The 26,286-nt window shown below is 54.4% G+C and overlaps 1 protein-coding gene and 2 long non-coding RNA genes across 3 annotated transcripts; all 3 read right to left on the bottom strand.

Moving 5' to 3' along the window:
- Window positions 1-1,624: 1,624 nt before the first annotated feature.
- On the bottom strand, window positions 1,625-9,288 carry LOC145339329 (uncharacterized). The gene is made up of 3 exons (XR_013886019.1): window positions 9,241-9,288; window positions 2,236-2,302; window positions 1,625-1,661 (listed from the first exon to the last, which is right to left on the bottom strand). It is a non-coding gene; the product is annotated as an uncharacterized LOC145339329 (long non-coding RNA).
- Window positions 9,289-21,023: 11,735 nt separating this feature from the next.
- LOC145339327 (uncharacterized) lies at window positions 21,024-22,022 on the bottom strand (the record flags this gene model as incomplete). The annotated part of the gene is made up of 1 exon (XM_080183755.1): window positions 21,024-22,022. A coding segment is annotated over one exon (999 nt), but the record flags the coding sequence as incomplete, so codon positions are not given.
- A 110-nt stretch (window positions 22,023-22,132) lies between these two features.
- Window positions 22,133-26,124, bottom strand: LOC145339328 (uncharacterized). Its single transcript, XR_013886018.1, has 3 exons — window positions 26,036-26,124; window positions 25,752-25,843; window positions 22,133-22,317 (listed from the first exon to the last, which is right to left on the bottom strand). It is a non-coding gene; the product is annotated as an uncharacterized LOC145339328 (long non-coding RNA).
- Between the last annotated feature and the right edge of the window lie 162 nt (window positions 26,125-26,286).

The raw sequence follows: 26,286 nt of genomic DNA, 5'->3' as shown, positions 1-26,286 counted from the left end.
CAGGGCCCGGGCGAAGGCCGCCATGAGGTGGTGGGCGAAGTGGACGTAGCAGAGGGGCAGCGGCCCTGCGCCGAGAAGGCCTGCCACACCACGCCGGCGCACCGGCTCTCGCCGGCCGCCAGGAAGTGCGCCCGCAGGGCCTCCCAGCTGCCGGCCAGCTGGGCCACGGCGGGGAGGAGGGAGAGCCAGCGGACGGGCGACCTCCGCAGGAGCTCCTTGTACTCCCGCCGCAGGAAGGCCGAGAAGCCGCTCAGGTCCTGGGCCGAGGAGGAGGAGGGGTAGGAGGAGGAGGAGGAGGAGAGCTCCCCGCACACTTTCAACACCAGCCACTCCACGTCCAAACTCAACGCCCTGAGCCCCTGGCGCACGCACTCGTGCAGCAGCCGGCAGTGGCAGGGTACCTGGATGGCGGCGCTGTGCCCTCAGCCGCAGCCGCCGGTAGGCCGCCGCGTGCGTCCCCGCGTCTGCTGCCGTGCCCTCGCCCAGGTAGGCCGAAAGGCGGGCCCCCTCCAGCCGGCACTCCCGCAGCACGCCTTCCAGGCGGGTGGCCAGCGCTGCGCCCCTCTCCTCCTCCTCCCCCTCCTCCTCCCCCTCCCCCTCCCCGCCGCTGCCTGGCCCCGGTAGCAGTCCAGCAGGCCGTGGCGGAGGCCCAGCGCCGGTCGAAGAAGCGGACGGCCACCGGGAGGTAGGCCCGCCCGCCCCGGTTGGCGGCGTCGGCCGAGAGCGAGAAGGCTCCGGCCCCCCTGACGCCGGCCAGCAGCCGCTCCCGGGAGTGGGGGGCCAGCACCCCCTCCGTCAGGCTGGCGGCCTTGGTGCGGCCGCAGCGAGCGGCGGAGGGGGGGGGGGGGCCGCCCCCGCCACCGGCTCCTCCTCGGGCCCCGGCGGGCCCCGCCGGCGGGGAGGGGGGCCTCGCCGCCGTCCAGGCTCGCGTAGCTGAGGTGGTGAGTCACCCCGCGGTAAATCTCCGCCAACTCCGCAGCCGTCGCCAGGTTCTCCCGGGCCTGGCCCGCCTGGGGGGGAGTGGGGGGAGGCGAGGTGGGGGTGGGAGGAGGAGGAGGAGGAGGAGGCCGGCCCCGGTTCTTGACGGCCTCCTTGTGCCGGGCGCAGTCCGCGTGCCCCCTCACCGCCCGGCGGCCCTCGTACTTGACGGAGAAGGGCTTGCCGGCACAGCAGGCACTCGGCCGTGGAGGGGTCCACCTTGCGGAGCCACGGGCTGTACTCGGGGTGCAGGGAGCACCAGTCGTCGTTGTAGGTGCAGTAGTACTTCCTCTTCCTCCTCCTCCTCCTCCCCCCACCTCCTCCCTCCGCTGCCGCTGCCTCCTCTGGCCTCCGGCCTCCGGCTCCGGGCTCTCTCCTCCCACCGTCACCTTCAGCACGTCGGGGCCCAGGTCCTCCATCTATGGCAGGGGGGTGGGTGGCGGGGGGAACGATGGGCAGAGGACGGGCGAGGGGTGTGGGGGTGTGGGGAGGGAGGGAGGGTGTGGGGGAAGCAGGACAATGGGGGGGGGGGCACAGAAGATTGGGGGGGTTGTTGGGGAGGGAGGAGGAAGTGGGGACAGGGGAAGGAGTTGGGGGGGGGGGGAACGGTGGGCAGAGGACGGGGAGGGGTGGGGGTGGAGGGGGGTGGGGGTGGAGGGGGGTGTGAGGTCCGGCACACCAACCTGGAAAGGAGAAAGCACACCGGGGGTTACTGATAGCGGCTGGGGGGGAGGAGAGGGGTGGGGGGGAGTATGGAGGCCAGTCGGCCCATCTCCGAGTCCAGATCATTTCTGTCCACAGGGACTCATCCCGTTTCTGAGGAACAAGAGGAGGCCATTCGGCCCATTCTGAGGGACAGGAGGAGGCCATTCGGCCCCATTCTGAGGAACAGGAGGAGGCCATTCGGCCCCATTCTGACGGACAGGAGGAGGCCATTCGGCCCCACTCTGTGGGACAGGAGGAGGCCATTCAGCCCCACTCTGTGGGACAGGAGGAGGCCATTCAGCCTCCATTTTAAGAGACTGAAGGGGGGCCATTCAGCCCATCTCTGAGGGACAGGAGAAGGGGCGTACAGCCTCGGAATAGGTTGAGGGCACTCGATTTCCTCCCCTCCACCCCGCACCCCCCCCCCCCCCGAGTGAAGGGGACAGCCCAAGCCGACAGCCAGGGAGAGCAGGAGGCCATTCAGCCCCTGAGTTGGACACCATCTGCCAGGCATTCCACCCCCCCCCCCCCCCGTACCGTGTGCAGACTTACCCGTGACAAGGGGGCACTGTCTCAGCTGGGAAGCCCCCGAGGTGCCCGCGAGGCGCTGGTCGCAGAGCTGTAAGGGAAAGGGGGAACGTCCGTTAGCCCGTCTCCAAGCGCCTCCCCCCCAACCCCGAGTCCGGTGAGCACAGCGGGACTACAGCACCTTTCCAGGAGAGAGACCCCCACCCCCCGGGGGGTATCAAATAATAAAAACCCCTGCCTGACAAACCCAGAAAGGACAGCACCGAGACAGCCCCTTCTGCCCATCTGCTCTCTCCTAGCCCCGCACCTCCTCATCTCTTCCAGCCTCTCCCACAAGATTCTGTCCAGCTTCAACTGTGAAAACCCCACATTCTCCCGTCTCTCTCTCTCTCTCCCCGTCTCTCTCTCTCCTGTCTCTGTCTCTCTGCCTCTCTCTCCCCATCTCTCTCTGTCTCTCTCTCTCTTTCTCCCCCGTCTCTCTCTCTCTCTCTCCCCACGTTCTCTCTCTCTCCCCCCGTCTCTCTCTCTCCCCCCGTCTCTCTCTCTCTCTCTCCCCCCGTCTCTCTCTCTCTCTCCCCATCTCTCTCGCTGTCTGTCTCTCTGTCTCTCTCTCTCCCATCTCTCTCTGCCTCTCTCCCCGTCTCTCTCTCCTGTCTCCCCCCGTCTCTCTCTCTCTGTCTCCCCGTCTCTCTCTCTCTGTCTCCCCCCTCTCTCTCTCTCTGTCTCCCCCCGTCTCTTCTCTCTCTCTCTCCCCGTCTCTCTCTCTCTCTCTCCCAGTCATCCTCTCCCCCCGTCTTTCTCTCTCTCCTCCATCCCTTTCTCTCTCTCCCTCCCTCTCCGTCTCTCTCCCCATCTCTCTCCCTCCCTCCCCGCTCTCTCCCTCCTTCCCCCCGTCTCTCTCTCTCCCTCCCCCCGTCTCTCTCTCTCTCCCTCCCCCCGTCTCTCTCAATAAGGTGGTGAATAAGGCACCTTTCGGGGGTATAGATGACAAGAGCAGGGAGGTCATGTGGAGTTGTACGGAGCTTCGGTGAGGTCACAGCTGGAGCACTGTGTGCAGTTCCGGTCACCACATTATCGGAAGGATGTGTACGCACTGGAGGGGGTGCAGGAGGAGATTCACCCAGGTGCTGCCTGGGACGGAGGGTTTAAAGTGCGAAGAGAGGCTGGGTAGGGAGACTGAGGGGGTGAACTGATTGAGGTGGAGATGCCGGCGTTGGACTGGGGGTAAACACAGTGAGAAGTCTCCACCACTCCAGGTTAAAGTCCCAACAGGTTTATTTGATAGTAAACTCACAAGCTTTCGAAAAACATGTGAGGAACCTTCCACACACCTGACGAAGAACACCGTTTCCGAAAGCTTGTGAGTTTACTATCAAATAAACCTGTTGGACTCTAACCTGGTGTTGTGGAGACTTCTCGCTGGGTGATTGGAAGGAGCTGTTCCCCTTAGTTGGAGGGTCAGTTACAAGGGGACACAGTGAGGGGGTGGAGATTTAGGGGGGGAATTTAGAACATTCCAGCGCAATCCCAGGCCTCCGGCCCTCGATGTCGCGCCGACCAGTGGAACCATCCATATGCCTATCCACTGACCATTCGAACGCCCTTAAAGTTGGCGAGTCCACAACTGCTGCAGGCAGGGCATTCCACGCCTTACTACCCTCTGAGTAAAGAACCTACCTCTGACATCCGTCTATAATTACCACCCCTTAATTTAAAGCTATGTCCCCTCGTGTTAGCCATCACCATCCGAGGAAAAGGCTCTCACTGTCCACCCTATCTAACCCTCTGATCATCTTGTATGCCTCAATTAGATCACCTCTCAACCTTCTTCTCTCCAATGAAAATAACCTCAAGTCCCTCAGCCTCTCCTCGTAAGACCTTCCCACCATACCAGGCACATCCTGGTAAACCTCCTCTGCACCCTTTCCAATGCCTCCACATCTTTCTTATCATGCGGCGACCAGAACTGTACGCAATACTCCAAGTGCGGCCGCACCAGAGTTTTGTACAGTTGTAACATGACCTCACGGCTCCGAAATTCAATCCCTCTCCCAATAAAAGCTAAGCCACCGTACGCCTTCTGAACAACCTTATCAACCTGGGTGCCCACTTTCAGGGAGCTATGCACATGTAATTGGGGGAAAAGCTTTTTCTCCCCCCCCCTCCCCAGAGGGTGGTGAGGGGTCTGGAATGCGCTGCCTGGGAGGGTGGGGGTGGGGGCGGAGGGTGGGGGTGAGGTAACGGCAGTTCTTCTGAGGTTCTGGGGGATTGGCCGTGCGATTTTGGCAGGTTTTTTGGCGTTTGGGGAAATTTAGGGTGAGGTTGAGGCAGTTTTTTTTGGGATTTGTTGTTTATTTTGGGTGATTTGGGAAGCCTCACATCCTTTAAAAAGTACCCGGATGAACACTTGGCACGCCAGAACATTCCGGGCTCTGGGCTGGCAAGTGAGATAAGAACATAAGAAATAGGAGCAGGAGTAGGGCCATCCAGCCCCCTTCGAGCCTGCCCCGCCATTCAATAAGATCGTGGCTGATCTGATAGTGGATCAGTTCCACTTTCTCCCTGTCTATCAGAAACCTATCTACCCGTGACTTAAATATATTCAGCGAGGCAGCCCCCACCACTTCAACGGGCAGAGAATTCCAGAGATTCACCACCCTTTGAGAGAAGAAGTTCCTCCTCAACTCCGTTCTAAACCGCTCCCCCTTATCTTGAGGCTGTGCCCTCTAGTCCTGCTGTCCTTTCTAAGCGGGAAGAATCTCTCTACCTCTACCCTATCCATCCCCTTCATTATCTTACACGTCTCTATAAGATTCCCCCTCATCCTTCTAAAGGTGGGCAGGTTAGGGCACGTCACGTATCAGTACAGATTAGATGGGTCGAAACGCCTCTTCCGCACTGTAAGTTTCTGTGAATTGTCCACATTGTTGGGTAGATGCCAGTGTTGCAACAGCACTTAGAGCTTGGCTGGGGGAGCGGCGAGTTCTGGAGCACGAGTCTCCGGTACCATTGCCGGAACGTGATCCGGGCCCGCTGCCATTGCGGCATCCAGCGCCTCCCACCATCCCTTCACATCACAGGGAGAGAATCAAACTGACAGCCAACGGGCTGGAGGAGACCCAGATGGAGCAACGCTCCTGAAGATCTGAGCGAACACTCCAGCCCAGACAGGGGGCGGCTTCAGGAGATTGGGGGGGTGAGGTAACGGCAGTCCTTCTGAGGTTCTGGGGATTGGCCGTGAGATTCTGGCAGGTTTTTGGCGTTTGGGGAAATTTAGGGTGAGGTTGAGGCAGGTTTTTTGGGATTTGTTGTTTATTTTGGGTGATTTGGGGTTGATTTCAGGGAGATTTGGGGTTGATTTCAGGGGAGATTTGGGGTTGATTTCGGGGAGATTTGGGGTTGATTTCAGGGAGATTTGGGGTTGATTTTGGGGAGATTTGGGCATGATTTTGGGGTCATTTTGGGGGGATTTTGGGGCTGATTGGGGTATCTGGGATTGATTTGGAGGGATCTGGGTTGATTTGGTGGGGGATCTGGGTTGATTGGGGGGGATCTGGGTTGATTTGGGGGGGGGATCTGGGTTGATTTGGGGGGATCTGGGTTGATTTGGGGGGATCTGGGTTGATTTGGGGGGATCTGGGTTGATTTGGGGGGATCTGGTTGATTTGGGGGGAATCTGGGTTGATTTGGGGGGAATCTGGGTTGATTTGGGGGGGAATCTGGGTTGATTTGGGGGGAATCTGGGTTGATTTGGGGGGGAATCTGGGTTGATTTGGGGGGGAATCTGGGTTGATTTGGGGGGGAATCTGGGTTGATTGGGGGGATCTGGGTTGATTTGGGGGGATCTGGGTTGATTTGGGGGGATCTGGGTTGATTTGGGGGGGGGATCTGGGTTGATTTGGGGGGGATCTGGGTTGATTTGGGGGGGATCTGGGGCAGATTTTGGGGTTGCTTTTGGTGGGATTTGGGGGGATATGGGGTTGATTTTAGGTAATTTAGGGGTTATTTTGGGTGTTTTGATGCTTATTTTGGGGGATTTGGGTTTGATTTTGGGTATTTTGAGGGTTACTCTGGGTGTTCTGACATTTATTTTGGGAGATTTGTGTTGATTGAGTGATTTGAAGGTTATTTTGGGTATTTTGATGCTTATTTTGGGATTTGGGTTGATTGAGTGATTTGAGGGTTATTTGGGTGTTTTGAAGTTATTTTGGCGGATTTGGGGGGTATTTTGGGTGTTTTGATGTTTATTTTGGGGGATTTGGGGAGAATTTTGGCTGTTTTGATGTTTATTTAGGGGATTTGGGGGTAATTTTGGGGTGTTTTGATGTTTATTTAGTGGGATTTGGGGGTAATTTTAGCTGCTTTGATGTTTATTTTGGGGATTTGGGTGTTATTTTGGGTATTTTGAGGTTTATTTTGGGTGTTTTGATGTTTATTTAGGGGGATTTGGGGGTTATTTTGGGTGTTTTGATGTTATTTTGGGGTTGATCTGGGGGGATTTTGACCCATTCGAGCCAGTAGGATTATCAGGGCAAAGAGGTGAAATTGTGTGGATAGATCAGGGCTGGGGTTTTCGCCAGTTTATCCTCGATGGGTCTCTTTTTGCACCCTAGTGATTCTAATGATAAATGGAACTAGTGCAAGGTCTCGCCAGTTCTGGCTGTATCTCCAGACAGAGAGGAAAATTTGAAACCCGTTTGACCCAAATTTCGAGGATGGAGATTTGCTTTGCAGACTGGGGGAGATGGAAAAAAATTAACAGAAACTCCAGAAGATCGAGCAGATCCATCAGTCGGAATGGGAGAGTTCCACAGGGGAAAAAAAATTCAGAACAGTGGAGGGCACAGATACCAGGCTCATTGGGTGAAGTGGTGATAGCATTGCCTCACCAGGACAGTTGATAGCGATACATAAGAACGTAAGAAATAGGAGCAGGAGTCGGTCATCTAGCCCTTCGAGCCTGCCCCGTCATTCAATAAGATCATGGCTGATCTGTCGTGGCTCAGTTCCACATTCCCGCCCTCTCCCCATAACCCTTAATCCCCTCGCTTATCAAAACCCATCAACCCGCGTCTTAAAAATATTGAGCGAGGTAGCCTCCACCACCTCAACGGGCAGAGAATTCCAGAGATTCACCACCCTTGAGTGAAGAAGTTCCTCCTCAACTCCGTTCTAAACCGCCCCCCCTTTATCTTGAGTGCCCCCTAGTCCTACTGTCCTTTCTGAGCAGGAAGAGTCTCTCCACCTCTATCCTATCCATCCCATTCATCATCTTATACGTCTCAATGAGATCTCCCCTCGTTCTTCTAAACTCTAACGAGTACAAGCCTAGTTTATTCAGCCTCTCCTCATAGCTCAACCCCCTCAATTCCGGTATCAGCTTAGTAAACCTCCTCTGCACTCCCTCCAAGGCCAAAATATCCTTGCATAAGTGCAGTGACCAAAACAGCTGCAGCAAGACCTATACAGCTGCAGCAAGACCTCCCTACTTTTATATTCAATCCCCCTCGCTATGAAGGCCAGCATCCCATTCACCTTCCTGACCACCTGCTGCACCTGCAGGCTGGGTTTTCGCGATTCATGCACAAGGACCCCGAGGTCCCTCTGCATCGTCGCCTGCTGCAGTTTTTCGCCACATAAGTAATAGTCCTTCCTACCATTATTCCTACCAAAGTGGACCACCTCGCACTTGCCAACATTGGATTCCATTTGCCAATTCCTAGCCCATTCGCCCAGCCTATCTAGATCCTTCTGCAGACTCTCCACACCCTCCGCGCATTTGCCGTTCCACCAATCTTGGTGTCATCAGCAAATTTCGACACCATATACCAACTATACAGAGGCAGTGGGGCCCAACAGGGGACTGGCGGAGTGGGTTAGGGTGCGAGATGTACCAGGTTCACTGCAGTCGGAGCAGACACATTACATATACCAAGATGCAGTTCAATATACCAGATTCAGTCAGGGAGGAGGCAATTCAACGTGTGTTATGATACACAAATAATCGGCAGTGAAGGATCAGGGCTTTACTTAAACAGGCTGAAGATAGCATCGAAAGTAGACAGAACACAATCAATAATTTTGTAAAGGCGGTGGCAAGACGGAGGATAGCACAGTGTAGATAAAGCGGCAAAAAAAAGGAAAGCAAGTTTAATCAGGAGGTGTGGTGGCACAGTGCTCAGCACTGCTGCCTCACAGCGCCACAGACCCGGAACTTGCTGAGACCACATTTGGAATATTGTGTTCAGTTCTGGTCACCTCACTATAAGAAGGATGTAGAAACATTGGAGAGAATGCAGAGGAGATTTACCAGGATGCTGCCTGGTTTGGAGGGTAGGTCTTATGAGGAAAGGCTGAGGGAGCTGCGGCTTTTCTCTTTAGAGTGGAGGAGGATGAGAGGCGACTTAACAGAGGTTTATAAGATGATGAGAGGGATTGATAGAGTGGACATGCAGAGACTATTTCCTCGGGTGGATGTAGCTGTTACTAGGGGGCAGAACTATAAGGTTGATGGTGGGAGATATAGGAGGATATGTATGGATAACATTGGAATAGTTTAGGTTAGAGGGTCATTAGATTGGTTCCACTGGTGGGCGCAACATCGAGGGCCGAAGTGCCTGTACTGCGCTGGAATGTTCTATACAGGGGGATGTCCGAGGTAGATTCCTCACTCAGAGAGTGGTTGTGGTGAGGAATACACTGTCTGCTGTGATAGTGGAGTCAGACACTTTAGGAACTTTCAAGCTCAGAACGATGGGAGTGGGATAGACTGATCTTGGGATTGGACACAGCTCAGCACGACACTAAGGGGCCGAAGGGCCTGTACTGTTCCATCGTCCTCTGACACTGTCGTAAAATGTCGCAAAGCGGGGCCACTTCCTGCCGCCCGAGGGGGTTGGTGTGGCGGGAGGTTTCTAATCACCGGGACTATGTAACCTCCTCCCTCTTTCCCTCCCCTCCCTCTTTCCCACCCCTCCCTCTTTCCCGCCTGTCCCTCTCCCTCCTCCTCCTCTTTCCCTCCATTCCTACCTGCTCCGCTCACTGCCGCCTCTCATTCCCCCACCGGCACTGCGCATGCCCAACTCTGGGGGCGGTCGGGGAAGGCACTGCGCATGCTCGCCTCGCCGTCTCCCTGCGCCGCCCATCCCCTCTGTGCGCATGCTCCAAATGGCGGGAAGGCGTGGTCCTCCGGGGAAGGCACTGCGCATGATCGTTCCGCCATTACCCCCCCTCACCGTGCGCATGCTGGAGGGGGCGTGGTCCTGACGTGAAAGGCACTACGCATGCCCGGCCCACTCTGCTGTACGCATGCTCAGTTTCGGGGGGGTGGGGCCGTAGCGGGGAAGGTACAGCGCATGCCCATCCACAAGTGTCGCCCATCCCCGCTATGCGCATGCTCAGATTAGAGAGGGGCGCGATCCTGTTGTGGAAGGCACTGCGCATGCTTCTTCGACCCTGCGCCGCCTCACCGCCTTGCGCCGCCTCACCGCCTTGCGCATGCTCCGTATCGTGGAGGGCATTCGTGCGCATGCTCGATTCTCTCCCCGCCCAACAAAGCTCCGCGCCTCGCGGAAGGCAGTACGCATGCCCGGTTCCGTCCTTCCCCCCAACTCCCGCACTGCGCATGCCCGTCATTCCCAGCTCCTCGTTCCCAACCCAATGCTGCCTCCTTCGCCGCACTGCGCATGCTTGGCAGGCCCTGTGGGACAGGGCGGCCCCCCAGGAGTGGGGCATGCTGGTCCTGCTGCACCGCCATTGCCCCAATGGAGCCAATTTGACCATCACTTCCATTAAGTTGATCTTTCTCTACACCCTCGCTGTGACGGTAACACTACATTCTGCACCATCTTTTCTCTATGAACGGTATGCTTTGTCTGTGTAGCGTGCAAGAAACAACACTTTTCACTGCATACTAATACATGTGACAATAATAAATCAAATATTAAGTTGATCTTTCTCTACACCCTCCTTCTCCTTCTCGAAGGAGAAGGTCGGCGCAACATTGTGGGCCGAAGGGCCTGTTCCGCGCTGTAATGTTCTATGTTCTCTATGAACAGTATGCAAGAAACAATACTTTTCACTGAATGCTAATAGGTGACAATAAATCAACTGAAAAACAAACTACAAAGGGTCGTGAACATAGTCCAATTCATCATGCAGACCCACTCAGGAGTTAAGGCCTCCTCCTGCTCCTATCTTCTGTGTTTCTATATTCCAACCACGTCGCTTCCGGAGTCACATGTAGACCAGACCAGAATAAGGATGGCAGATTTCCTTCCCAGAAGGATACATCAATGAACCAAATGGGTTTCTTTCTCTTGTGAAATAGCAATCGACAATTTTTTAATTCATAATTCTTCACGTTTCACCATCCACAGTGGAATTCGAACCCGGGTCCCTGGGTGACTCATCCAGTGATGCTAATCCACCATACCATTGTCTCCTTACCAATCCAGAATTCTAAGCTAGTCTCAGTAATATATAGAAAATAGGGGCAGGGGGAGGGCATTTGGCACACTGAGCCTGTTCCATCCTACAATCTGATCAAGGCCTTGCTCCCACACTCTTCTCATCCCCCTTGTCACCTTTGGAGTCTAGAAACATACACATTACCTTCTGAAATACATTCAATGGCTTAACCTCTCTGGAAAAGTATTCCACAGGTTCATTATTCCTCCAGCCTCCCATCCATTGACTCTGTCTACACTTCCCGCTGCCTCGGGGAAAAGCAGCCGGTATAATTAAGGACCCCCCCCACACACCCCGGACATTCTCTCTTCCACCTTCTTCCGTCAGGAAAAAGATACAAAAGCCTGAGGTCACGTACCGACCAACTCAAGAACAGCTTCTTCCCTGCTGCTGTCAGACTTTTGAATGGACCTACCTCGCATTAAGTTGATCTTTCTCTACACCCTCGCTGTGACTGTAACACTACATTCTGCACCCTCTCCTTTCCTTCTCTATGAACGGTATGTTTTGTCTGTGAAGCACGCAAGAAACAATACTTTTCACTGTATCCCAATAAATGTGACAATAATAAATCTAATCAAACTCTCCGAGTGAAGGAATTTCTCCTTGTCTCTGTCCTAATGGGTCTCCCCTGTATCCTGAGACTATGCCCCCTCATTCTAGACCCTCCCCCCTCAGCTCAAGGAAACAACATCCCTGTGTCCAGTCTGTCCAGGACTGTTAGCATTTTATACATTTCAAGGAGATCGTCTCTCATTCATCTGATTTCCAGTGAATACAGGCTCATTCTATCCAGTCTCTCCTCTTACAACAGACCTGCCACCCCAGGACTCAGCCTGGTAAACCTTCGCTGCACTCCCTCCATGGCAAAGTATACCTTTCCTCAGATCAGGAGACCAAAACTGCACACAATATTCCAGGTGTGGCCTCACCCTGTGCAATGGCAGTAAAGCTCTTCTCTCACCAGTTTTACAGATCATACAAGAGTATCATAGAATCCTACAGTGCAGGAGACCATTCAGCCCATCAGGTCTGCACCAACCACAATCCCATCCAGGCCCGATGCCCTTAACTCCATGTATTTTCCGAGCTAAACCTCCTGACACTAAGGGGCAATTTAGCATGGCCAATCCACCCTAACCTGCACATCTTTGGGACACTAAGAGGCAATTTAGCATGGCCAATCCACCCTAAGCTGCACATCTTTGGACACTAAGGGGCAATTTAGCATGGTCAATCCCCCTAACCTACACATCTTTGGACACTAAGGGACAATTTAGCACGGCCAATCCACCCTAACCTACACATCTTTGGACACTAAGGGACAATTTAGCATGGCCAAACCACCTGATCTGCACAACGTGAGCGAGAGCAAGGGAGACTGTGCATGAGAGAGAGAGGCAGAGCGTGAGGGCGTGCATCTAGAATCACGAACATTCTGGAGAAAATCAGAAACTCCGAGTATATTATGGCGTTAGCCAAGGCCCTAACTTTTCCTTTTGAATTCAGCACTGGAATTAGCGTAAGATGTCCTGTTCCAGGTACGATGTAATTCACCCGCTCGGAAGCCTCTATCAAAACAATCTTTATTTAAGAACACAGTTAGAAGGCAACAAAAAAAAAATCGGCGTAACTTTTACCAATCAAAATACCTGAAAACGTGACAAAGTGTAATTCTTGACAGCTAGCTATCTCTGTTGTTCCAACTGTAAGCAGTACCATCAACCAAAATCCCTGCTTCAGAACCCAGGAACAGATCTGTTTACATGGATGCTAGATTACCAACCTCTGGCCAGGTGGACACATGTCTTCTGACTCAGATAACTCCAGAGAAACGTCCATTCCCAAACTAGCAGAATCTCAGAGAAAGAGACTTATTCCGAGGCAGATCCATAAGATATTGGAGCAGAATTAGGCCACTCGGCCCATCAAGTCTGCTCCTCCATTCAATCATGGCTGATATTTTTCTCATCCTCCATTCTCCTGCCTTTTCCCCCGATCCCCTTATTAATCAGGAACCGATCTATCTCTGTCTTAAAGACACTCAGGGACCCGGCCTCCTCTGGGGCAAAGAGTCCCACACATTCCCCACTCTCTGGGTGAAGAAATCCCTCCCCATCTCTGTTTTAAAGGACCGTCCCTTTACCCTGAGGTTGTGCCCTCTCTGGTTCGGGTTTTTCCTACTGGTGGAAACATCCTCTCCCACGTCCCACTCTATCCAGGGCCTCGCAGTATCCTGTAAGTTTCAATAAGATCCCCCCCCACCCCCTCATCCTTCTAAACTCCCAACGAGGACAGACCCAGAGTCCTCAACCCGCTCCTCAAGCTCTTCATTCCAGGGATCATCCTTGTGAACCTCCCTCTGGACCCTTTCCGAGTCCCGGCACATCCTTCCTTAGATACGGGGGGGGCCCAAAACTGCTCCCAAATGGGGGGGTCCAACCAGAGCCTTATCCCCAGCCTCAGAAGTCCATCCCTGCTCTTGTATTCTAGCCCTCTCGACGTGAATGCTAACATTACATTTCCCTTCCTCACTGAACCTCCACGTTAACCTTAAGAGAATCTTGAACAAGGATTCCCGAGTCCCTTTGTGCTCCCAGTCTCCAAACCCAGAGAGAGAAAGAGAGACACTGCTCTCGAACAATTCCAAGTGGGATCTAAGCTTGATTTCTCTGTGCAAGCCTAGCTCCTCCCAGTCATGGGATTTTCTTTTCAGCAACTTAATCAAACCCTACTCTGCAAAATTCCAGGGGAACACTAAAAATAACAGAACAGCATTAGTTCAGATCAAAACAAACATTCTCGCATTTAGGAACAATTAAATGGAATAAATGGAAGAAATAATTGGAATAAATGGGTGCTTTTCCAGTTGGCAATTGGTGACTAGTGGCATGCCGCAGGGATCGGTGCTGGGGCCTCAACTGTTTACCATATGCACAGATGATCTGGAGGAGGGGGCTGAGTGTAGGGTAGCAAAGTTTGCGGATGACACGAAGATGAGTGGAAAAGCAAATTGTGTGGACAACGCAGAAAGTCTGCAGAGGGATCTGGATAGGCTGAGCGAGTGGGCGAGGATCTGGCAGATGGAGTATAACGTTGACAAGTGTGAGGTTATCCACTTTGGAAGGAATAATCGTAAAATGGAACATTATTTAAATGGTGAAAAATTACAACATGCTACAGTGCAGAGGGATCTGGGGGTCCTTGTGCATGAATCGCAAAAACCCAGCTTGCAGGTACAGTAGGTGATCAGGAAGGCGAATGGGATGCTGGCCTTCATAGCGAGGGGGATAGAATATAAAAGCAGGGAGGTCTTGCTGCAACTGTACAGGGCACTGGTGAGGCCGCAACTGGAGTACTGTGTGCAGTTTTGGTCACCGCACTTGTGCAAGGATATATTGGCCTCGGAGGGAGTACAGAGAAGGTTCATAAGAACATAAGAACATAAGAAATAGGAGCAGGAGTAGGCCATCTGGCCCTTCGAGCCTGCCCCGCCATTCAATAAGATCATGGCTGATCTGTCGTGGCTCAGTTCCACTTTCCCGCCCTCTCCCCATAACCCTTAATCCCCTCTCTTATCAAAAACCCATCAACCCGCTTCTTAAAAATATTTAGCGAGGCAGCCTCCACCACTTCAACGGGCAGAGAATTCCAGAGATTCACCACCCTTTGAGTGAAGAAGTTCCTCCTCAACTCCGTTCTGAACTGCCCCCCCTTTATCTTGAGGCTGTGCCCCCTAGTCCTACTGTCTTTTTTGAGCGGGAAGAGTCTTTCCACCTCTATCCTATCCATCCCATTCATCATCTTATACGTCTCAATGAGATCTCCCCTCATTCTTCTAAACTCTAACGAGTACAAGCCTAGTTTATTCAGCCTCTCCTCATAGCTCAACCCCCTCAACTCCGGTATCAGCCTAGTAAACCTCCTCTGCACTCCCTCCAAGGCCAAAATATCCTTGCGCAGGTGCGGCGCCCAAAACTGCACACAGTACTCCAGCTGCGGCCTCACCAATGCCCTATACAGCTGCAGCAAGACCTCCCTACTTTTATATTCAATCCCCCTCGCTATGAAGGCCAGCATCCCATTCGCCTTCCTGACCACCTGCTGCACCTGCAGGCTGGGTTTTTGCGACTCATGCACAAGGACCCCGAGGTCCCTCTGCACCGTCGCCTGCTGCAGTTTTTCGCCACGTAAGTAATAGTCCTTCCTACCATTCTTCCTACCAAAGTGGACCACCTCACACTTTAGCCTATGAGGACAGATTGAATAGACTGGGTCTGTACTCATTGGAGTTTAGAAGGCTGAGGGAAGATCTTATAGAGACGTATAAGATAATGAAGGGGATGGATAGGGTAGGGGTAGAGAGATTCTTCCCGCTCAGAAAGGACAGCAGGACTAGAGGGCACAGCCTCAAGATAGGGGAGGGGCAGTTTAGATCAGAGTTGAGGAGGAACTTCTTCACTCAAAGGGTGGTGAATCTCTGGAATTCTCTGCCCGTTGAAGTGGTGGAGGCTGCCTCGCTGAATATATTTAAGTCACGGGTAGATAAGTATCTGATAGACAGGGGAAATAAGGGGAAAAAGCAGGAAAGTGGAACTGATCCACTTCAGATCAGCCATGATCTTATTGAATGGCGGGGCTAGATGGCCCACTCCTGCTCCTATTTCTTATGTTCTTATGCCACAGTAACAATACAGGTTTGCCAGATATTTAAGCCTATTATAGAAAGGATATTATTAAACTAGAATGAACGCGGAAAAGATTATCAGGATGCTCCCGGGGACTTGATGGATTGAGTTATAAGGAGAGGCTGGATAGACTGGGACTTTTTCCTCTGGAGCGTAGGAGGCTGAGGGGTGATCTTATAGAGGTCTATAAAATAATGAGGGGCACAGATCAGCGAGATAGTCAATATCTTTTCCCCCAAAGGTAGGGGAGTCTAAAACTAGAGGGCAGAGGTTTAAGGTGAGAGGGGAGAGGGTCCAGAGGGGCAATTTTTTCACCCAGAGGGTGGTGAGTGTCTGGAACGAGCTGCCAGAGGCAGTAGAAGAGGCGGGGACAATTTTGTCTTTTAAAAAGCATTTAGACAGTTACATGGGTATGATGGGTATAGAGGGATATGGGGCAAATGCGGGCAATTGGGATTAGCTTCGGGGTTCAAGAGGCGGCATGGACAAATGTGAGGGAATGCATTTTGGAAGGTCTAATACAGATAGGAAATATACAGTAAATGTCAGAACCCTTAAGAGTATTGATAGGCAGAGGGATCTGGGCGTACAGATACAAAGAGTATTGATAGGCAGAGGGATCTGGGTGTACAGGTACACAGAGTATTGATAGGCAGAGGGATCTGGGCGTACAGGTACACAGGTCACTGAAAGTGGCAACGCAGGTGGAGAAGGGAGTCAGGAAGGCATACGGGCATGCTTGCCTTCATCGGCCGGGGGCACTGAGTTTAAAAATTGGCAAGTCATGTTGCAGCTTTATAGAACCTTAGTGAGGCCGCACTTGGAATATAGAGTTCAATTCTGGGTCACCCACACTACCAGAAGGATGTGGAGGCTTTGGAGAGGGGACAGAAAAGATTTACCAGGATGTTGCCCCTGGTACGGAGGGGCATTAGCTCTGAGGAGAGGTTGGAGAAACTTGGTTTGTTCTCACTGGAGGTTGAGGGGGAGACCTGATAGAAGTCTACAAGATGATGAGGGACAGAGTGGATAGTCAGAAGCTTTTTCCCCCCAGAGTCAATTACGCGGGGGGGCACAGGTTTAAGGTGCAAGGGGCAAGGTTTAAAGGAGATGTACGAGGCAGATTTTTTACACAGAGGGGGGTGGGTGCCTGGAACTCGCTGCCGGGGGGAGGGAGTGGAAGCGGATACGATAGTGAGTTTTAAGGGGCGTCTGGACAAATCCATGAATAGGATGGGAATAGAGGGATACGGTCCCCGGAAGGGTAGGGGGGTTTAGTTCAGTTGGGGGGGGGCAGCATGGTCAGTGCAGGATTGGAGGGGCCGAAGGGCCTGTTCCTGTGCTGGAATTTTCTCTGTTCTCCGTATATTTTGCCTCAGTTTTCACGCCCCCACAAGGAGGATAACCCCCGTCTCTCCGCTCATCATAAAACCCTCAAACTCCAAAACCATTTTTAACGCTTTCACAGAACTGCAGCACTCTGGCAGAAGAAGGCCTTTCAGCCCATCGAGTCGGTACTGACTCTGGGAAAGAGATTCCCACCCTGGCCCAACCCCGCTCTATCCCTGTGACCCTGCGCAGTGAGCACGGCCAATCCCCCCTAACCTACACATCTTTGGGACACTAAGGGACAATTTAGCATGGCCAATCCCCCCTAACCTACACATCTTTGGGACACTAAGGGACAATTTAGCATGGCCAATCCCCCCTAACCTACACATCTTTGGACACTAAGGGACAATTTAGCACGGCCAATCCCCCCTAACCTACACATCTTTGGGACACTAAGGGACAATTTAGCACGGCCAATCCCCCCTAACCTACACATCTTTGGGCACTAAGGGACAATTTAGCACGGCCAATCCACCCTAACCTACACATCTTTGGGCACTAAGGGACAATTTAGCACGGCCAATCCACCCTAACCTACACATCTTTGGGCACTAAGGGACAATTTAGCACGGCCAATCCACCCTAACCTACACATCTTTGGACACTAAGGGACAATTTAGCATGGCCAATCCACCCTAACCTACACATCTTTGGGACACTAAGGGACAATTTAGCACGGCCAATCCCCCCTAACCTACACATCTTTGGACACTAAGGGACAATTTAGCACGGCCAATCCACCCTAACCTACACATCTTTGGACACTAAGGGACAATTTAGCATGGCCAATCCACGTTAACCTGCACATCTTTGGACACTAAGGGACAATTTAGCATGGCCAATCCACCCTAACCTACACATCTCTGGACACTAAGGGACAATTTAGCACGGCCAATCCCCCCTAACCTACACATCTTTGGACACTAAGGGACAATTTAACACGGCCAATCCACCCTAACCTACACATCTTTGGACACTAAGGGACAATTTAGCACGGCCAATCCACCCTAACCTGCACATCTTTGGACACTAAGGGACAATTTAGCACGGCCAATCCACCCTAACCTACACATCTTTAGAGTGTGGGAGGGAACCATGCGGCGGAAACCCACACAGACACTGGGAGGGGGGACAGGGGGAGAACTTGCAAAGTCCACACACACAGGCACTCACTCAATAGTGGAATCGAACCCAGGTCTGTGGAGCTGTGAGGCCACAGTGCCAGTGTATCGCTACACTCATGGGATCACCGGCTAGACCAACATTTGTTCACCTCCTCCATTTTTAGAGGTGTTTGAGTGTCGACCACATTGCTGTGGCTCTGGTGTCACGTGTAGGCCAGACCGGGGTAAGGACAGCGGATCTCCTTCCCCTGAAGGGGAACCAGGTGGGTCTTTCCAACAATGGATTCACAGTCATCAACAGATTCTTAATTCCACATATTTTTTATTGAATTCAAATTTCACCGTCTACCATGGCGGGGATTCGAACCCGGGTCCCCGAGGGGTGGTTGGGGGTCGGGGGGGGGTCTGTAGATTACTAGTCCAGTGACGATACCACCATTTTCTAAAAAAAAAGTGCGGTGCCCAGAAAGGGAGACGGGGGGGGGGGGGGGGGGGGGTCTTAACGGCAACTCAAGACCCTAATCCCCTTTGAGAATCCAGTTGGCGAAGGGTCCACAGGGGGTAGATTGAGTTCAATGAATGGCGGAGTCAGGCCCGAGGGGCTGAACGGCCTTGTGTTCCTATCCTCTTAAAACCGTCCCGCTGCGTTCTCACGTAAGTTAACTCAAAAGAGAGGTCCAGTTCGGGTCCACCCACGCGAAGACCGCTGCCTCTCCCGAAAGTCCGGTGCCGGGTTTGTGAAGGCTGATGGCAGAATCCGCTCTCTCTCTCTCTCTCTGAGGGGGTGGGGGGGGTCTCTCCGTCCTCCCGTGTTTTGACGAACATCGCAACGATACGAGCGCCCAAAGTCCTGCCCGATATCCTGAAGGACCACCGCCCGTCCCGTGCTTGGGTGCGCCTTGGCTGGTGACTCCACAGATCCCCGACGGCGAAGGGCGTCTCCCGCGGGCACTCCTTCCTGGTCACAAACCGTCCCTACGGAGATCAACAACAACCCTCCGGGGAAAGATCGGCGCGAGTCAGGGCCAGCGAGACCCCACCTTCAACCCTTTCTCGCACAGATTCCAACTTTCCAAGTTTGGAGGCTCCTTCCTTCCGTCAGTCAATTTCTAATCCGTTTATTTCTCCTCTCGAGGTTTCTCAGCTGGAGTGGGAGGCATTCTTTTTTGTCGCTGTTGACGAGGCCTCGCGGTTCAGAGGCTGGGCGTGGGGGGGGGGGGGGGCGCGCGGAGGGGGTGGGGGGGGGGTGGCGCAGGGCGCTGGGGGGGGGGGTGGTGTCCTTCCTTGTCTGGCTACCTTCGCTTTTTTGGTGGCATCAGAATCTCCTCGGTTTCGGCAGACAAGGTGACGGATTGGAGTCTCTCCCGTCCGACACGGGACAGATGAACGGACTCTCCCCCCGTCGCCAGTGCACAGGGAACTCAGCAGAATGGGCAGGTTCCCTTCTCCCCCCACCCAGAGAGCAAGCCAAGGGTCACCCCGTCTCTGCCCGGCTCACTCTCCCTTCCTCTCTTCTCTCTCCTACCCACCTCCATCTCTCTCTCTCTCTCTCTCTCTCTCCAATCTCTGTCTCTCTCCCACCTCCGTCTCTCTCTCCCTCTTTCTCCCTGCCCCAACCTCTGTCTCTCCCTCTCCAACTTCCATCTCCGTCTCTCTCTCTCTCCCCCTCTCCAACCTCTCTCTCTCTCTCTCTTTCCCTCTCTCTCCCACCTCCATTTCTCTCTCTCACCTCCATCTCTCTCTATCTCTCCCCCTCTCCAACCTCCGTCTCTCTCTCTCTCGATATCCCTCATTCTCTCGCTCATACACCCATTGCCCTCTCGCTCCTTCTCGTTCCCTCTATTTCTCTCTCTATGTCTCTCTCTCTCTCTCTGTTATTCTCCCACATCCCTCTCTCTTTACCCCTCATTCTCCCATTCATACCCGAAAGCTCTCTCTCTGTCTGTCTCTCTTTTGCTATTTTTCTCTCTGACCTCTCTCTCTCTCTCTATATACATATTTCTCTCTCTCACCGGTCTCTCTACCCCTCCTTCTCTATGTCTTGTCTCTTACCATTCCTCACTCCCTCTCCCTCCATTCCTCGCTCCCTCTCTCTATCCATTCCTCACTCCCTCTCTCTATCCATTCCTCACTCCCTCTCTCTATCCATTCCTCACTCCCTCTCTCTATCCATTCCTCACTCCCTCTCTCTATCCATTCCTCACTCCCTCTCTCTATCCATTCTTCACTCCCTCTCTCTATCCATTCCTCACTCCCTCTCTCTATCCATTCCTCACTCCCTCTCTCTATCCATTCCTCACTCCCTCTCTCTCCACATTCCTCACTCCCTCTCTCTCCACATTCCTCACTCCCTCTCTCTCCACATTCCTCACTCCCTCTCTCTATCCATTCCTCCCTCCCTCTCTCTATCCATTCCTCACTCCCTCTCTCTCTCCATTCCTCACTCCCTCTCTCTATCCATTCCTCACTCCGTCTCTCTCCACATTCCTCACTCCCTCTCTCTATCCATTCCTCACTCCCTCTCTCTATCCATTCCTCACTCCGTCTCTCTCCACATTCCTCACTCCCTCTATCCATTCTTCACTCCCTCTCTCTATCCATTCCTCACTCCCTCTCTCTATCCATTCCTCACTCCCTCTCTCTCTCCATTCCTCCCTCCCTCTCTCTATCCATTCCTCACTCCCTCTCTCTCTATCCATTCCTCACTCCCTCTCTCTATCCATTCCTCACTCCCTCTCTCTATCCATTCCTCACTCCCTCTCTCTATCCATTCCTCACTCCCTCTCTCTATCCATTCCTCACTCCCTCTCTCTATCCATTCCTCACTCCCTCTCTCTATCCATTCCTCACTCCCTCTCTCTATCCATTCCTCCCTCCCTCTCTCTATCCATTCCTCACTCCCTCTCTCTATCCATTCCTCCCTCCCTCTCTCCATTCCTCACTCCCTCTCTCTATCCATTCCTCGCTCCCTCTCTCTATCCATTCCTCACTCCCTCTCTCTATCCATTCCTCACTCCCTCTCTCTATCCATTCCTCACTCCCTCTCTCTATCCATTCCTCACTCCCTCTCTCTATCCATTCCTCTCTGTCTCTCTCTCTGTCTCTCCCCTTCCCTTCCCCTCCCCGCTCCCCGTCGCCCTCAGCAGCTGGGGTTGACCAGGGGCCCGATGCCGGGGGTCCGGGCCGGGGAGGGGAGCGGCGGCGGCGGAGGAGGGGGGGGGTGGGAGTGGGAGGCCAGCAGGGGGTCGCCCCGCTCCAGGTGGATGCGCTGGTGCCGCAGCAGGTTGGAGGAGTACATGAAGCGCTTGGGGCAGTGGGCGCAGAGGAAGGGCCTCTCGTCCGTGTGCACCCGCTCGTGCTGCATCAGCTCCTTGGAGCTCTTGAAGCGCTTGGCGCAGAGCGGGCAGGCGAAGGGCCGGCGGTCCGTGTGCACCCGCTGGTGGGTCAGCATGTCGGCCGAGCGGGTGAAGCGCTTGTCGCAGTGGGCGCAGCGGAAGGGGCGCTCGCCCGTGTGGATGCGCTGGTGCATCATGAGCTCCTTGGAGCTCTTGAAGCCCTTGCGGCACTCGGGGCAGGCGTAGGGGCGCTCGTCCGTGTGCACCCGGTGGTGGGTCAGCAGCTTGGAGGAGCAGGTGAAGCCCTTGCCGCAGAGCGAGCAGGTGAAGGGCCGCTCCCCGGTGTGGACCCGCTGGTGGGTCAGCAGGTTGGAGGACTGGGTGAAGCCCTTGCCGCACACCGAGCAGGTGAAGGGCCTCTCCCCGGTGTGGACCCGCTGGTGGGTCTCCAGCTCCGAGGGGTAGTTGAAGCGTTTGTGGCACTCCCCGCACTGGTAGGGCTGGGCGCCAGTGTGGCTGCGCCGGTGGCGGGCCAGGTTGGAGGAGCGGCCAAAGATGCGCCCGCAGGCCAGGCAGGGGTACAGCTTGCCGGAGGGCGGCGTCCCGGCCTGGTGCCGAGGCCCGGGCCCTCCCCCTCCCCCTCCCCCTCCCCCCGTCCCGACCGGGTACACCAACTGGCAGGGCCGGGCCAGCAGCGTGTGGCCGCAGGCGTGGCCCTCCCGCTCCGAGGCCTGCCCGAAGGCTAGGCCGCAGGCCCCGCACAGGAAAGGCTTGTCCACTCCTCCCTCCCCCAGGAGGCGCCCTCCTCCTCCTCCTCCTCCTCGGGCAGCGGCGGGGGGGTACAGGAAACGGTAGGCCCCCCCCCCGCCGCCCCCGCCGCCGCCCCCCCCCGGCGAACCGGAGGCCGCCGCCGCCTCAGCGGCTGCCCTCTCGCAGTTGTGGCCCAGTTGCTCCAGCGACTGGCTGAAGGCCAGGCCACAGCCCGAGCAGATGTACAGCTTGTCCGCGCCCGGCTCGGCGCCCTCCGAGCCCGGCCAGTCTCGGGGGCGCGGCCCCTGGGTCGAGACGCCCGTCTTGAAGTCCTCCACCCGCAGCATCCTGAGAGGGGGGGGGGGGGAGAGGAAAAAAAACACACACAAAAAAAAAAGGTGAAGGAGGAGTGAGGGGAGGCAGGAGAGAAAAATCGATGAGACAGAGGAGGGGGAACAAGGGAGCGGGCGTTGGGGGGGGCGGGAACGAGGCAGCGAGCGCCAGCAGGGGGGGGACAAGGGAGTGGGCGCCAGCGGGGGGGGACGAGGGAGTGGGCGCCAGTGGGAGGGGACGAGGGAGTGGGCGCCAGCGGGGGGGGGACGAGGGAGTGGGCGCCAGCGGGGGGTGACGAGGGAGTGGGCGCCAGTGGGAGGGGACGAGGGAGTGGGCGCCAGTGGGAGGGGACGAGGGAGTGGGCGCCAGTGGGAGGGGACGAGGGAGTGGGCGCCAGTGGGAGGGGACGAGGGAGTGGGCGCCAGTGGGAGGGGACGAGGGAGTGGGCGCCAGTGGGAGGGGACGAGGGAGTGGGCGCCAGTGGGAGGGGACGAGGGAGTGGGCGCCAGTGGGAGGGGGACAAGGGAGTGGGCACCAGCGGGGGGGGGAACGAGGGCGCGGGCGAGCGAGCGAGAGAGAATCCTTTCCGCCTTGAGTTACAGAACAGAGAGATCTCGGGGTACAGGTTCATAGCTCCTTGAAAGTGGGGTCCCAGGTGGACAGAGTGGTGAAGAAGGCATTCGGCATGCTTGGTTTCATCGGTCAGAACATTGAATACAGGAGTTGGGACGTCTTGTTGAAGTTGTACAAGACATTGGGAAGGCCACACTTGGAATACTGTGTACAGTTCTGGTCACCCTATTATAGAAAGGATATTATTAAACTAGAAAGAGTGCAGAAAAGATTTACTAGGATGTTACCGGGGACTTGATGGATTGAGTTATAAGGAGAGGCTGGATAGACTGGGACTTTTTTCTCTGGAGTGTAGAGGGGTGATCTTATAGAGGTCTATAAAATAATGAGGGGCACAGATCAGCGAGATAGTCAATATCTTTTCCCCAAAGGTAGGGGAGTCTAAAACTAGAGGGCAGAGGTTTAAGGTGAGAGGGGAGAGGGTCCAGAGGGGCAATTTTTTCACCCAGAGGGTGGTGAGTGTCTGGAACGAGCTGCCAGAGGCAGTAGTAGAGGTGGGGACAATTTTGTCTTCTAAAAAGGGTTTAGACAGTTACATGGGTACGATAGGTATAGAGGGATATGGGGGCAAATGCGGGCAATTGGGATTAGCTTAGGGGTTAAAGGGGGAGCGTGGACAAGTTGGGCCGAAGGGCCTGTTTCCCTGCTGTAAACCTCTGTGACTCTATCCTGTGATCCCGTTCACCCCCCCAAGTGGTCTATCCAGCCCCCTCTCGAATACATCCAATATTTTGGCATCAACTCCTTCCCGTGGGAATGAATCCCAACAGGTTCACCGGGTGGGGAAATGTCTCCTCATCTCCGTCCTAAATGGTCTACCCCCCGCCACCCCCAATCCTCAGACCCCCCTGGTTCTAGACTCCCCCCCCACCACCATCGGGAACACCCTCCCTGCATCTACCCCTGTCCAGTCCTGTTACAATTTGATAAATGTCTATGAGATTCCGCCCCCCCTCCCCGAACTCCAGCGAAAACAATCCTAACCTCGTCAATCTCTCCTCGTACATCCATCCCCCGGGAATCAGCCTGGGAAACCCTTCACTGCAACTCCCTCCAGAGCGAGAACATCCTTCCTCGGAAAAGGAGACCCCAAAACGGCCCACAATACTCTAGGTGTGGCCTCACCAAGGCCCCCTGTATAATCACAACAACACATCCCTGTTCCTGTACTCCAAACCTCTCCCAATGAAGGCCAACACGCCATTTCCCTTCTTTACCCCTCCCTGCTGCACCTGCACGCTTACCTTCAGCGACTGGTACACAAGGACACCCAGATCCCTCTGCACACTCCCCTCCCAATTTACACCCATTCAGGTAGCAATGGCAGAACCCTTAAGAGTACTGATAGGCAGAGGGATCTGGGTGTACAGGTACACAGAGTATTGATAGGCAGAGGGATCTGGGCGTACAGGTACACAGGTCACTGAAAGTGGCAACGCAGGTGGAGAAGGTAGTCAAGAAGGCATACGGCATGCTTGCCTTCATCGGCCGGGGGCACTGAGTTTAAAAATTGGCAAGTCATGTTGCAGCTTTATAGAACCTTAGTGAGGCCGCACTTGGAATATAGTGTTCAATTCTGGGTCACCCACACTACCAGAAGGATGTGGAGGCTTTGGAGAGGGGACAGAAAAGATTTACCAGGATGTTGCCCCTGGTACGGAGGGCATTAGCTATGAGGAGAGGTTGGAGAAACTTGGTTTGTTCTCACTGGAGGTTGAGGGGGGAGACCTGATAGAAGTCTACAAGATGATGAGGGACAGAGTGGATAGTCAGAAGCTTTTTCCCCCAGAGTCAATTACGCGGGGGGGGACAGGTTTAAGGTGCGAGGGGCAAGGTTTAAAGGAGATGTACGAGGCAGATTTTTTACACAGAGGGGGGTGGGTGCCTGGAACTCGCTGCCGGGGGGAGGGAGTGGAAGCGGATACGATAGTGAGTTTTAAGGGGCGTCTGGACAAACCCATGAATAGGATGGGAATAGAGGGATACGGTCCCCGGAAGGGTAGGGGGTTTAGTTCAGTCGGGGGCAGCATGGGTCAGTGCAGGATTGGAGGGGCAGAAGGGCCTGTTCCTGTGCTGGAATTTTCTTTGTTCTTGTTCCACAACGTCCCGCAAAGAGGAAGCATGTGCCGTGGGGAAAAGTTTAGAGAAGATGTGCGAGGCAAGTTTTTTTTTTACACTGAGGGTGGTAAGTGGCTGGAACGCGCTGCCTGGGGAGGAGGTGGGAGCATCTTTGGACACTAAGGGACAATTTAGCATGGCCAATCCACCCTAACCTACACATCTTTGGACACTAAGGGACAATTTAGCACGGCCAATCCACCCTAACCTACACATCTTTGGACACTAAGGGACAATTTAGCATGGCCAATCCACCCTAACCTACACATCTTTGGACACTAAGGGACAATTTAGCATGGCCAATCCACCCTAACCTACACATCTTTGGACACTAAGGGACAATTTAGCACGGCCAATCCACCCTAACCTGCACATCTTTGGACACTAAGGGACAATTTAGCATGGCCAATCCACCCTAATCTACACATCTTTGGGACACTAAGGGACAATTTAGCATGGCCAATCCCCCCTAACCTACACATCTTTGGACACTAAGGGGCAATTTAGCACGGCCAATCCATCTAAACTGCACTTCTTTGGAGTGTTATCCAATTGAATTTGGGAGGCGATGTACGTTGGGAGTTGAGGGTGGCAGGCGGACACTCTCCCCCTCTGTCGACCCTCGCCCCTTCGCCGCAAGGTCTCGCGCTGGTGTGTAAAACCCCTCTGGAATAAGAGAGTGCCGCAAAAATACTCACATTGGAAGATCTAGTCCTTTGTCCCCTTTCAGGTTGGCTGGCCCTCTCACGCCCAGGCAGGGGGATAGAAGAGGAGGGAATGGCAGGAAGGTCTGTCTTTGCAATAGAGATAAAGAGAGAGAGAGAGACACACACACAAATTAAAGGTCTAGTGTTGCTTTGGACCCAATGCATGTCAAATTTGCAAGGCAAACTGATGCATTGGGTCAAAAAACTTGCAATAATGCTGCTTCTGATTTGAAAATGCGGTGATCAGGGTGCCAGAAGCATTAAAACAGCCCTACCTGCTGCACCAACCCTTCCCTGCCTATCTGTTCCAATGGACAATAAAGGCAGCAAAAGACAAGGGCCTTTGCAGGCTGCAGACGCTCCAGCCCCGCCCCCTGCCCACGCCCCCATTGGCTGGAGGACCACCGGTCCTCCCAGAGCTCCCATTGGCCGCTGCGCCTGTCACTCACTCACTTGGGGCCAGTGGGGGCAACTGAGCAGGCGCGGGGTGGGAGTGGAGGGGGCAGGTACTGTCAAGCTCGGTTCT

Source organism: Carcharhinus amblyrhynchos, unplaced genomic scaffold (assembly GCF_965287045.1).
Source record: "Carcharhinus amblyrhynchos unplaced genomic scaffold, sCarAmb.v2.hapA scaffold_406, whole genome shotgun sequence".
In the NCBI taxonomy this organism is placed as follows: Eukaryota; Metazoa; Chordata; class Chondrichthyes; order Carcharhiniformes; family Carcharhinidae; genus Carcharhinus; species Carcharhinus amblyrhynchos.
Note: the sequence above shows the minus strand (reverse complement) of the source record. Positions and strands in the feature narration are given on the sequence as shown.